Source organism: Eutrigla gurnardus, assembly GCF_963514095.1.
Source record: "Eutrigla gurnardus genome assembly, chromosome: 10".
NCBI lineage: Eukaryota > Metazoa > Chordata > Actinopteri > Perciformes > Triglidae > Eutrigla > Eutrigla gurnardus.
The window spans coordinates 17,980,967-17,995,241 of NC_139924.1; the positions used below are offsets into that span (position 1 = coordinate 17,980,967).

Genomic DNA, 14,275 nt, shown 5'->3' on the forward strand with positions numbered 1-14,275 from the left:
TCACCTGAGACAAGCTCAGTCACCTGACAAGTGACAATGACACACACACACTACTCAGTAGGGATGACAGTGTCCTTCAGCTCGGGATTTCACAGACAATTGATGTCACCCATTCTTCCCAGGGAGGTTAAACTTGCAATTTGCAACAATAAAATGCACCACAATGCCTAAACATTGCCAGCGTAAAACATCCTCTGTACTATATTCAGCGGTGTGACAGTAAACAGGGCACTAAGGATCGTAACCAATGATTGTATTTATCAAAGTACTGCTTTAATGTGATTAAGCAACAACAGCAGCTCCTTTGGCTTGAATTTATCTTCGGGAATTCAAGCCCAGGGTGAGCGCAGTTTTAAAAGTATATTTCAACACGTTTGATTTAATCCGATCACAAAGCAGAACAAACTTCGATTTTTTTTTTTTGTCCGCCCCGAAGCTCTCCTCACAAGCCACATCATTAGACGGATGCCCCATAGTGCCCTAACACTACCGTTGAGCTGTGTAATCTGGCGCAGACACAGTCGGGATGCGTCGTTTCCACCCGGAGAATCACAAGATAGATTCATGACATTGGAGGGGCTGATAACTGTTTGACAGAGGAAGAGACGGACGACTAATCACTGTACCACTGTGGCTGCTAACAGCCAGGTTCTCATATTAGACAAAGCCCCAATTTGATCCTAGCCGTCCCAGGTGACGGCTCCCGTAGCAACAGACAGGGATGTCTGCCGTTTCACAGCGATCTCTGATACCACAGTCGTGTTGGAGCATCCTGTAATCGTCACGCTGCTTAAACCCGGGGAAGAGGACAACTCTGCCTGAATACTACTGTGTGCACAGTTTAACAATAAACTGTCAGTTAAAAGCATTATATTTCATATGTGGATATTTTACTTGACGTTTTGTCATCTTCCAAGTGATACACATACTCCAAACACACAATAAGTAGTGTGTAAAATTAAGTCAGTATGAGACAACACTGTCAAAAAAGGCAGCTGTTCTCCAAATAACAGCAGTCTATGTATCTGTGGCTACATACATATATAATTCATGCTGGACAGGTTAAACAGGCTTTAATATGAAAAGAAAATTCCTGTCCAGCTTAACCTTGTATAGGTTCTGCTCTGCTGCTAATTAAAGCACTCACAAGAGACCTTTCTCTGCAGCAGACACTTTGACTTGTCATAGCAGGGAAAGAGCAGATGAAACTAATTTAGTAGAAAGTCCCTGTGAGTACAACAGCTTGGGACTAGCTAGCTCCCCTGAACGGGAAAGTAGTCATTTCTAATGTTATCAATTAAACCTGTCATTTTCCTATACACCATGCCAAAACGCCTGCCTTGAAACAAAGGTCCTATTTTCCACCTTAAATGCCAACATAATAGTAAAACCGTCATCAAGTCAATGCTAAGCAGCTGGTTAAAATACCTCCTGACTGGCTGTTGTCTGTATATAGTTTGCTAATAATTAGGTAGGTAGTCAGAGAGGTTTTGTTTCTCCACGGTGTAAAACAGCAAGGGCCACTCTTGAAGTGGATTAAGGTGGTTTATTTTCCACTATTTCAACTTCAACTTCAACCACTACTACTTAGAATACAGAGGTCTTACTTGTGTCGTTTTCTGTCGCTGCGGGCACAAGCCGATTTCCCACGTTGTTGGTGTCCATGTTGGAAGGGCCGGAAGGTGGTGCTCCTGGAAGACCCGCCCTCCTCCGCAGGCTCCTCCAGCCTCAGCTGAGGGATTAGATACCCAAAGGCCATGTGCGCACTGCCGTTTAACTAACGCGCTAACTGGCAGGTCTCTACACGGGGATACTACCTGCGGCTGACGAGGCTCCACCATCAGCTCCTCTGTATCTGCTCTGCTGGCTGCAAGGCGATGTGGAACCGCCTCGTGCTCATGATGGTGTTTGGGGACCTGCAGGTGTCCTCCAGAGGTTTGAGACTTCATGCCTCACTAGTCATAAGCACAGTGTTTATGAGAAGCGTCAGCATCCTTATGCCTCGAGTTTAGAGGGCAAGATGGGACGTTCAGAAGTAGCCTAAAAAAAGAAATTCGGACATATTTCACCTCCTTATTAATTGCATGCAAGAACACTCGATAGACTGACTAAATGATTAAAATGTACAACACATCATACACCTTTTTGGGAAAATTACAAATTAAGATAGATAGAAAGAGAGGGTAATTATTATTATTATTATTATTATTATTAATATTATTATTATTATTATTATTATTATTATTATTATTATTATTATTAGGTAATTAATAGGTAATTAATAATAATAGTGTGCTTAGGTCAATTTTGGCCTCTAGGATATGAAATAAATCCTTAAAAAAAACTCTATGCAATATTTAACCTAGTATTATCTGGTAATAGTGAGATAATCTAAAGACTCGGATGCAATGGGGTCAAATTCTGCATTTAGTTGACTGTATTGTACTGCCAGCCTATATGTCAAAGTGTGAAAGTCTTATGTATAACATAAAACCAATGTCAAATCAACAATATTGATTACTGTAACGTACATACATAACAAGTCAATTGTTGATAGAGTGGATTTGTAATGTTAAAAATGGATTCTGAAGTGATGTGAACCGTAATAATACCCTGAATGTATACAGTGTATTTTGATCAACATTGTGGATGAACACCTTGTAAGAGATAAAACAAAACACATGTTATAGAGCATAGAGTTTGAGGGTGAAATCTTCAGCTGAGCTCTTCAGAGCATAGAATTATGGGTCTCTTTTGTCCAATATAGCTCACAATTAATTGTACCTGCTTGCTCCATTAAAAGATATGGTGTCATTAATTGCCTCATTTTTTAAATTAGACGGACTAATAGCTTTCAGAAGTAAGACTCTAGTTTACTAAATTGATATTCATGCATCTCGCTTTCCGTGTTTGACAAATAATGAATTATTGAATATTAAGAAACGTTGTTGGCCTCATGTTTATCTTGTGAAGCTAGTATGCAGACCTTTTTTTTGGACACGGATGTGTCATAAGCTCTACCTTAAAACACATCAAAATTGTTCTTGTCAACAACATTCTCCCAGCTACAAAGGTCAGAGAATCACAACATAAATGAATGCCCACATTCATAACAGGTGTAATGGGTGCATTAATCATAATCGGGCCTGTCAGAGAGAACAGTATCAGGTAGTTCGTATATAATTTAGTCTCCACAAATGGATCATTTCTCCACAGTCCATCAATATGCAAAGACAACTCCGAGCTTTTAAAGTGGAATAGCAGCGGCGGACCATGGTGTCAAAAAATAACACGCCATTAACCTCTCTATCTAAATTTATGGCAGCTCTATAATTAGTGTAGTCGAGATGTGGGTCACGGTGCAATTTTCATTACCCAGAGATAATCAGTGCAAAGACACACAGAGCTCTAGTAAAAGTCCACATTGCTATTCAAACAGATTGGCAATAGTGAAGCCAATTCATTGCCATCACTGGTAAGCTGAAATGCCTGCTTTTGCACCATTCTTTTTTTTTTTTTTAAAGCCGATTGTCAAAGATAAGAAGTGACTGCATTCATATGAATGAAATGCATGGGTATAGTTTTTTTTGTTTTGTTACATTATTTAAATAAACGGCAACATGAGAGCAACAGTTCACTCCTGCTGCACTCCTGTTCCTTGTGGTGTTGCACTTAATGCACATATAAGTCTCCACTAGAGGGAGCTTTAAGCAAAGCCACTCTTAAACAGTATCCCACTATCAGTATAACTCATATGATCCTCCAGCGAGCCAAATAGGACAACTGTGCACAGTGGCTACATAAACGGATAACCTTTCTTTAATAATTCTTAAACGAACAATGTTCATGGCTAAATTAGGTTAGAGTGGCCTATGGGGAGCCAGGAAATGAGATCTGGCGATTAGTGATAAGGTCAATGTCCAAGAAAGAAAAAATGTTATCCAGGCCTCACAAGCTTGGATTGAAAAAAAGGGAAATACAAACACAGTTGAGCTCCTGCAATTGAACAGTTATGTTCCAAAATGTTTCCATCAGCTCCCCATTTCATTTGTAGTGTGCTTAGATATGAGATTTCTGATGAGCTCATCTCAACGGATGATGTATGATTTATGATATCTCTCATCTCGTTAAGAGCCTATCAGCGTCACAAATAACACGAGAGCTATCCCTAATCAACACCAGGGGGTGCAGTTATATAAGTGACTTCAAATATGAAGAATTCGTGTGGCAATCTCCAAGTATTTACTCTGCAGATTGCAAAATACAATTTGGTATTAATTAGGCTACAAAGCTTGCTTAGAGCAAAACATGTCTTATCTGTGCGATGCCATATTTTATCACTTTTGTATCCGGGCTAATTAGAGTGTAAGTGTCCGTGTTAATCCATAATTGTGACACATCATGCTATTTTATGATTTGCAACACCAGTGATTTGTCCTACATAGGCACAAGAAATATCCACATTATGTAAATAACATAATGAAATCACCGTCCTGAGTTTTCGGATGGTCTGAGCTGGGACATCGACGCAGCACATGCATGCATTGATAGGTGATTGATAGATTGATTTTGTGTGTGAACATGTGTGTGTGGGCACGCCAGTGAGATGGGTTTATGACAGTTTCATCACACATGGCTAATCATGTGGAACAATGGGCGCGGAGGCATGGAGCAGAGAGCGGAGAAATGCGATCTGGCCTTGAAAATGGGATCTTGCTTAATATGGATGCTGTGTTTTTGAAAAGATGTAAATTTAGCAAGCAGTCTGCAGGAGACTCCTCAACAAACAGATGCAAGAGAACGCGCCGGTAATTGCATTATCCCCCCATGGTTCGTTCCCACGCGTTGACTCGGAGCGTTATTTCTGCTTGTTCAACCCCACTTTTGTGACTACTTCTCATACCTTTTGTGTGTATCCTTGAGAGATACAGTCACATTCTGTCTCTTTAATCAGGGTCGACACAAACACTCCATCTTGGCAGTTCAATAGAATGTCAACATGAGAGGAACTCTTCAGAGGGAGGACGCAAATGTCAGTCAATAAGTGGCTGACAGGTCAATAGATAGTGCTGACCTTGTTGCAAGGGGTATCACGTTGAACCGTTGTGGGTCTTTAGGTTCTTTTTTTTTGGCCAATTAATGGCATTAAAATAATATCTTTATATCTAACAAATACCACTTTGAGCTTAATGGACATCAGCATTACCATTGTGGCATGACAATGCTAACATGCTAATGTTTGGTATAGACATAATGTATATGCTCACCATGCAAGTACGCTAAATACGATCAGCAACCTCCGATTTCTGGAAAGTGAATCCAATGCGGAAATGCATCAAACTTGCATTCTCTCTACTGGCCATCAGGGGGCGACTATTCTGTTTGCAAAAATGAGTCGGATTGACTTGTTGTTGCTCTTGTAAATTAGGGTCTCATTAAGAGAAACATAAAGCATAAATCAGGGTATGCTTTAGGGCGTGGCTATCGTGATTGAAAGGTCATTGTCGTGCCGTCGCTGCCAAACTACCAATGCAATTAGTGACTAAGACTACTTTGAGCCAGATGGAGTAAGGTTGCTGCTCGGGGTGCCGCTCTCTGCCACTTGTGTTCTTGAGATCCAGGTCAGATATGGTCAGATCGGTTCACTGGTTGCAAAAAAAATCCAAGCTGGCGTCGGCCAAAATGTCAAACTTGAAACTTCAAAACCGTAGACCACTGGGGGACAATGACTATGTCCACTTCTTATATACAGTCTATGTATTAAAAGAAAGTACACCAGAAGCTGATCAAGTGTTTCAGTTGTTTCCAGGTTTTTTCCAAGTATTTGACAAAATTGTAACTGTTGATGGCACTAGAGGGGAATCACAGAACAAAAAAACAGGATCACAGAAAGAAAGGTTTGGTGATCACTAGAGAAGATTACTATCTAGGGACCATGAACTTCTGTACTAAATGCCATGGCACTACACTTAGTAATTGTTGAGGTGTTTTTTCGTCACCCCCCATCAACACAGACCAAGATCAGCTCAGAGGAAATTGGGGAGAGACAATAATGTATTTCCAAACCCGCTGCAAAGGAAAGGTTGTCAAAAAAATGATAATTACAAATACCTGAGCTGAGCGTGACACGTCTGTCTCACTCAGGAATGCCGTGTTATTCTTGTTTTGTATTTTATTCTTTCCAAAAGAGGCCAAATCAAGATGCCACAAGACCAATTAAGTTGTCATTGAATATTTTATTTGCAAATGAAAGAGTAATAACTCAGAAGTCGTAAAAATATACATTTTTTTACTTGTGATATTTACATGGATTGTTTTCATCAAACAAACAAACAAATAATTCTGTACTGTTTTATAAAACCAAAGAGAAGCCACGGCAGAAAAACAGATGAGAGTAAAGAAAACAGAAAGTGTCTTACATTTCCCTTTAGTGATGCTGCGCCGAGCTCGTCTCCCCCTGACATCAACAAACTATATAGCCAGGAGAAACAGCCAACCACACAGATCCCACACAGGCCGGTGATGAGCATAGCACACAAAAAAAGTGCAAAGTACATAGATGATAAATTCAAAAATGAATAAGACAAAAATAAAGCTTCATAAAATTTTCTGTGAATATATTTACAATTGTAGATTTTCTTTTCTTTTTTTCTCGATTTTTAGTCAAATACATTTATGTTACATCAAAGCAAAGCATTCCCGTTCATCTGCTTGATCTCCTATGACATGCAGGTACCTTTGCTTTCCTTCTTGACTAACGAGCCCCTTCACCTCCTCTTTCAAAAGTAACGATACATCACATTCCCCTATACTGACTTACAAGGCCAAACCACAGAGTCCGGGCACCACTTTGCTCTGCTCAACAGCTTCAGTCAGAAATAAAACCGCTTAATAGAACATAAAACATAGTGGCTACATGAGATTCACACTCCTAGCATATAACACAGAATTACCATTTAATGATTTCATGTTTACTGCACCTTTGAGTGTTGATAATAAGACATTATATAGTGCTGATGGTTACTGGTTTAAAAGAATGATATTGGATGTGCTGCTGACACTGCGAGGTGTGTCGAGTCTTCCCTCCTCCGCTCTCTCTGCTGAAGTGACAATGTAAAGCCTCGAAAGTTCCGTTTGTCGGAAAGAGCGCAACTTTGTCGAGCGGCACAAAGCTGCGCACGCGAGAGGAGAGATGCAACGCGAGGGCTCATGAACTGGGGGAATCTGCCACCTGAGACTTGGAGTTGCTTGGAAAGCAAATCAAAAAAAGCGTGGAGGAATTTAACAGCTGGAAGACTTGCATCCCGTCCTCCACCTCCGCTGCTACTTTCATCTGTGGCGGATTTCAATGGTAAGAGCCTCACAATCAATCCTGTTACTCTCGCAGATTCCCGTGGAAGAAAACGTCTCGAAGCATATGCTACCCAGATTGTTAAGATGCATAGTGGCGCCTGTATTTCTGAGTGCATGTGTGATTGCATGCGTGTGTGTGTGTTTTGTTACAGTAGCTGTGTGTGTGTGTGTGTGTGTGTGTTCCCTGGGTGATGCAGAGTAAAGTGTCCCTTTCTATGCTGCGTTTGGTATCCTGGTTCCATCAGTCAGTCATAATACTTCCAGACATTCGATCCAACAAATTGATTCTGAAGGAGCAGAAATAACAAGGACTGCTGTTTGGGCTTTTGTTTGTGCAAACCGTGTGTGTGTGTGTGTGTGTTTGCTGGCGCATATACCCCATACCTGTGTTTCCGTGCGGACCTGAATGTGCATTGTGTACCTGTTTATGTGTGTGTATATACAACTCTTGAGTGTGTGTGTGTGTGCCTGGAGATACCATCAGTACACCCAGGGCCAAGTGCATTCTATGTTAAGAGACAGTAAGAGCAAGGAGAGAGTGTACAAGAGAGTGGCCTCCAGAGCTGACAATATTATGAATTATGGACATGCTTTGTCTCCCCCCCCCCCAAGCAAAAACATGACTGCTGCCTGTGAAGCAAAGTTCAACAGGCATAGAAGTCAGTGAAAAATAAACACTGCCAGTCTGCAGTCATATCAATTTGGATAGAGGTTACCTTGCCCGGCTGGATCCATCTCACTCAATGAATGGCTAACATGGGGATGTGTGGGTGTGGCCCAAGGGCTTATACTGGAATTTACATGCACACACCCACACAGACACACTCACACACATTCACAAACATGCATGCATGCACGCATAAACACACCCACACCCACACACACACACACACACACACGCTTCCCTGCTCATATATGAACCGCTGTCTCTAGCTGAATATAAAAGGCATTTTTTTCCCCTTACAAGTTACAAGTCACATGTGAAATCCCGCATGTGAAGTCAAACCACATGTGCTTTTGACTGGTTTTCAGAACATTTGAGGTTGAATTACTTCATTTTATGTGACAAATCTTACTTGCTTTTGAAGTGAAACAAGTCTAAAGCCTCACTACTGGCCCAGAGATAATAGCAACATTCATTTCTAAACTATTAGGTAATAAAAGTGTTGTATATACTGACAATTTGCTCTTCTTTGAACCAGTAGTGGAGCCGTTAAGTTTATCCTGAGAGTCATTCAAATACAAACAGCTTTTTTACTCTGACAGTATGAACAGGCTCACAAAACGTCATTTTGATATGATTTTGTTCCCAAGGGGAAATTTGAGCTGGATGGTTAATCAGATTAAAGGTCAGGGTTCACCAAAAATACACACTATGTGTTGACTAGAAATACTAGTTTTTATGGAAATCTGGCAGTTACTTTTCAAGATCAATGCCTGATACATCTGGTCAAAGGGAAATTTTGACCCAATGGCGGTGCCTCAGGAAAAGGTCACGGGGTCACCAAAAATCAGAATCAATTATCCTCACAGGATCTATAAAACCATCTCATCGGAATCTGGGTGCTATGTGAAGCTATCTTGATTTGGACAAGGCTTGCTTTATTTTTCCTACACTTTTACCTTCCATAACATACATATATAATATTTGTTTCACATGATTATAAGTTCAAATATTTAAAAACATGTCAAGTGACATCAGAATACGGGGCGTCGCCTTGTTCACACAAAACGAGTACAAAAAAAAACAACAACACATGGTTTAAATTCACTTTTGGGTTTTTCTCATTTGATACTTTTGTAAAGGGTATATCTCCCCTCACATACCTTTATTTATTAAATTAAATGACATCATGTGCGTATATCTATCTGTATGTACAATATAAAACAAGCCTGATTACAGAATGTACAGTACATTGTCCCATGGCATGAGATTGCTTTCTCACCACTGATAATTCGCTCTGCTTGGTGCTCCAGCCCACGTCTGCTATAACTAGGCAGGTTTTGTGGAGTTGTACCTCTCAGTATTTTGCAACCGTTGACCCTCAAAAACTGGATGTGAACAGAAACTTTTAACCACTGGTGTGCTGAAGATAAGGACAAAGAAAGAAACCAGAAGAGAGGAGGGATTACAAAGGCACACTTGATAGGCTACTTGTTCCTTTCCCCCACCCCGCCCCAGATACTTTCAATCAATCTGCACAGGGTCTGTCTGAGGAAGCGACAAAAGGGGAATTGGCTGATAGCACAGCTCGACCAATAACCAAGCAGGTCCCGGTGATTCGGAGACAGCAATCGAGTGCCACTCCATTGTTATGGATCCAGGGAGAGTACTGACAATGATACCATACACACCCTACGCAGCTGAAGTCTCTAGCATCATACTCCTCGCTCCCATTCAGACATAGTAATTGTAAAATTGAACGTCAAGGTCAATTCTTTGTGCCTCAGCTCAAATATTGATTCCGTACCTTGGAGGGAGCTGAAAATAATGGGATCCACCATCTTTGTACATCACACATTCATGGTGACAGATTTTGGTTTTCAGTTCAGAAATGTAGCAGGTAAAAATGCATAAAAAAAGAAAAAGAAAAAAGCAACAATAATGACCCATCCTAGGGATTGGTGGCACTTCTTAATATGGATGATTGGACATATAGCTGTCTGTCACCCTTGTACAACCTGTTCAGAGAGAAGAAACACAGGAAATCTGAAAAAAAGGGGGAAAAAAAGTCCAGCCGGTCTCATAGACGCTCATCCCCTATATTTAAAGTATTTACTCACTATAGGCCTAATACATACTATTTAATTATTCAGGAAAGATATTCAGTACCAGAAAAGGGCGTCCATTGATGTAGACAGGATGTAGAAGAGGGGTATTAACTGCATCGATTCGCTCAACTGTCAATGCCTCATCCACGTACCTGAAGTTGCCCCCGTTGATTGGTAAAGCAGATGAGCTGTTTGCGAGCCAGCTGAGTCTGAGTCTCAGGGTCGCTGTGGTCTCTCACGGGTTCGTTATGAGAGCACGGAAGACCGAGAGCACTGAGGCAGATGACGCACACGCCGCACACCGTGTCTGTCCACATGGATGGGCACAATCGGCCCAGCCCATGGGAGGCAAAAGGGGTTTGTGGTTTCAGAGCAGGTGCTGGAGGCAGCGAGTCGGCGGGGCAGGGTGACATGAATTGGAGAATCACCCCACGCCCCCCCTTCTCCTCCTCCCAGAGGAAAAAATAAAAATCAGTAGCTGTCTTACACTCTCATACGCTTCCTTGTTTCCGCCCTGCTTGTATCCATCTTGTATTTGTCAAAAAAAAAGCTCAAAAGCTGTATGACTCCATTGGTATCTGGCTCAGAATTTGGATCTACTTTCTCATCCAGCCTTTACTGTCTGTTCCCCTCCCCCTCCCTCTTCTTCTCCACTGCATGCCTAACCATTTGATTTGATGAATAAATAAAAAGCTCTGCCACTGTAGGGGGATCCTTTCACCTCGCTGCACATGGTACTTCCCTGTGCCATCCAAAGCCAAAAGAAGGAACTCAGGAAACAAGTTCTGCCTTCAGCCCCGAGACACAAACAGTGTTGCGTCTCAGGTCTTGTTTTTTTTTTTTTCTCTTTTGTTTTGTTGTTTTATGTAATTCAGTAGTGGGGCAAGCATGTCTTATTTTCCCTTTTTAAGTATGCATTCATTAAAAAGTACTTTTGGACTTATAGTATTGATTCTGTTAATTACATCCTTTTAACTAGTTGCACTTCTTTGATTATGGAAGAGTCTTAGTCTTTGAAAGGGGAGCTATAGGGGTTGGGCTGGGCTTGGAGTCTCACATGGCTGCAGGAACCGGTTGGGCTTTCAGTCCTACACAGTCTGAAAGGCCTTGGTCTGGGCGGGGACCATGAGGGTTGGGGGTGTGGGCCCAGACATGTTCCTGGAGTTGAATTTGGGAGTGGCGGGGGGCTCAGGGGTCTTGGGCACCACTGAAGTGTAGGCCGGAGGGGACTGAGGGAAGCCTGGAGGTTGTCCATTTTCCTTGAGAGCTGCTACAGCAGGTGGGCGGGGGCGGTGACCACGCTGGGCGCTGTTGTGCACCATGGACTGGGTGGACGAAGCACCGGAGCGGGAGCTGCCGGAGCGGGACGAGGAAAGGGAGTTGGGCTTCACCAGCTTGGCCTTGGGAGCCTCCGCATCCTCCCTGTGGTTAGAAACACACACACCAAACAATGATGAGTCCATTTATAAACACACACCATTCTAAGATGCTATTCACATGGGACCAGTGTTACATGGGTACCTTGTGTAATTCATGAGACCCCCCCTCCCAGCTTCTGAGTTTTGTGAAACACATTTTCATAGAATAATGAAATCTGCTGAAATCACTAGTTCCCCAGATAAAATTGTTGAATTGGAGAAAAAATGTTTATTGCAGAGAACACATTGAGACTTTCCTTTGTAATTCTACTTTCAAGACAGAAGGAGATAAAAAACATTTATAAAATCACACAGAAGAGCAGGCAAGAAAACAAACACTTAAAATTGACAGTAGCTTCAATTGTCGGAAATAAAGTAATTTGTGCTGTTTTTGTTACTTGGATGGTATTGAAAGTGCGGAGGATCTTTGCAGTTATTATAAATCACTGTCACCAGGTCACCAGGGTGCGTGGGCTGCAAGGCTAAGTCAGCAGGTAATATTGTCCTGTTGATATAAGACTTATATATTCCCTACAGAAAGTCAGGAATAGAAACCTCTCGTTGGCTGCACGCTACAGACACACCAGAGATGGTTCTTTAACATTTTAAACAGCAGGTTCTGAACCCACACCCAGGAGATGTGCATCACTAAAGCTGGTACGTCTGGTTCTGCATATGAGTGGAAAGGCTCAGACTCTAAACATGGTATAAAAACAGAAAAACACTTCACCACGATCTACATTATTTACTTAAAGCTGTCCCTCAGCCATTCTGCATTATGCATTGTTACATCAGCAAGTATGCACCTGCAGCGGCTTCGGTCTGTCACAGAATAATGCTGTTGCTTTTACAAGTGTCATTAGCGGCCCACAGGGGTCCACCATTGCACACAGGCTGAGGAGGAAACACGAGTGTGATTCCTCAGTACACACACACACACACACACACACACACACACACACACACACACACACACACACACACACACACACACACACACACACACACACACACACACACACACAGGTGTGAAAAGAAGGCTCTTAAAAGATAATCGATGAACACTTGACCTTGTAGTTGTTTTTATTTTTAGACACAACCACACACACACACACACAGGCAGGCAGGCAGGTAGACAGCAAACACATACACGGGCTGTTGCTGTGTGAGTTAGTATTTAACTTGCTCGCTGCGGTTTAGAATGTTTTCAGTTTGACTTGCTGGTGCTTAGGGGTTAAAACACGCAGGTTAATGCACAGCTGTGTGCTGTGATCAGTACTATTGCTCAACCCAAGTCGTGTGTTCAGCTGAACTGCAGCTCAATATGAACTCGATGCCTGCGTTTCCGAGGCATGTTGCATGATACTAGCATTCACAATCCAATTCTAGGATTCCCTACAGGCATTTGACTTACTTTTTCAGTCTATAATGTATTCAGAATAAAAAGTCATGGAACAACTTGACACATTTAATACTTGGGTGTATTAATTACTAATAACCTATATCCCATTTTATTTCCCTGCAAATGTGTACTAAAATTGTTAAACATGCAATGAATTACTTTCACACTTTATTTCTAAGGCATTACTTCATTCTAGTCTAGGGCAGTAACGTGCTTAAAACGGCAAGAGACATAAAAACTTTAAAGGAGCAATATATGACTTTCAGAGCATTGATGTAGATATATAGTGGAGTAATGTCTTCATAAGCAGAGAATGAAGTCGCCATCCCTCTGTGTGTGTGATTATTCCAACTCCTTCCTGTTTTGTCATACATGCTTTTAGTGCATGTGATGGTTACCTCACTGCTGCCAGTCATCACCGAAACGTAGCACCCACACTCAGGTCAACTCATGATACAATTTAAACATGTCAGCATGCCTTTAACCTAGAATAATAGCACAAAAAAAGAAAACATGAACCAGTCATGGAATAAAAGAGGATGCTTTAAACCTGATCTCATTTGGAGTCTCCTCCTCCTCGTACTTCTTTTTCTCTTTCTTCCGGAAGACGAGCCAGATGATTAATATGACAATGAGGACACCGAGGGATATTCCCACCACTGCACCTGCTACCTTGCCCACGTCCCTCACGTCTGTGAACGGAGAAGAGGAAGTGAAGAGCGATGAGTCACTTGCTGTCACATATTATTCATCGTTCATCACTGAAAATACCTCAACACTCCCTACATTTGTGCCCCACATTCCATTGAACACCAGGGCTATCAAACCGTTTCTGCTACGTGTCACTTTCTCGACACATGACCCCAACCGTCACGGGCCCCTCAGGGAATGTGTTAGTGTGACAGTGAAACAGAACTGTTGGAGCATAGGTGGTGACCAGTAGCCACCAGTTTAAGATTAGCGTGGCCCCTATAGTGTTAGACCACTGGAAGGAAGAGTGTGGAGGGGGAGGGGGACAAATGTGTTTCCAGCTGCATATGAAACAATAACCATCAATCAGTGTGGCAGTTTGGTGTGAGGTGAACGCTGCGAGGTTGACTCTCCCTTCGCTCCCCAAAACTCACGTTGCATGGTGACCTCGATGGTGCAGTTTTCCTCCCCCACGTCGTTGCTCGCCGTGCACCTGTAGACTCCTGTGCTGTCCATGGTGAGATTCCTCAGGGTCACGAGCTCTGGGTTCTTGAGATCTGGGGAATCAAAAAATAAAGAACCATTTAAGTGTCCGCCGTGTCGTGTTTCGCATTCCTGTGATGTTTATCTTCAATGTCAG

At 42.1% G+C, this 14,275-nt stretch overlaps 1 protein-coding gene across 1 annotated transcript in view; it reads right to left on the reverse strand.

Annotated features, from left to right (window-relative positions):
* Positions 1-6,216: 6,216 nt before the first annotated feature.
* clmpb (CXADR like membrane protein b) overlaps positions 6,217-14,275 on the reverse strand; it is a 61,337-nt gene continuing 53,278 nt past the window's right edge. Inside the window, exons 5-7 of the mRNA XM_084019654.1 lie at positions 14,070-14,192; positions 13,496-13,637; positions 6,217-11,547 (exon numbers count right to left, since the gene is read on the reverse strand). Coding sequence (XP_083875780.1) covers positions 11,214-11,547; positions 13,496-13,637; positions 14,070-14,192 — 599 coding nt within the window. The 3' untranslated portion in view covers positions 6,217-11,213. The remainder of the gene's footprint in view (positions 11,548-13,495; positions 13,638-14,069; positions 14,193-14,275) is intronic.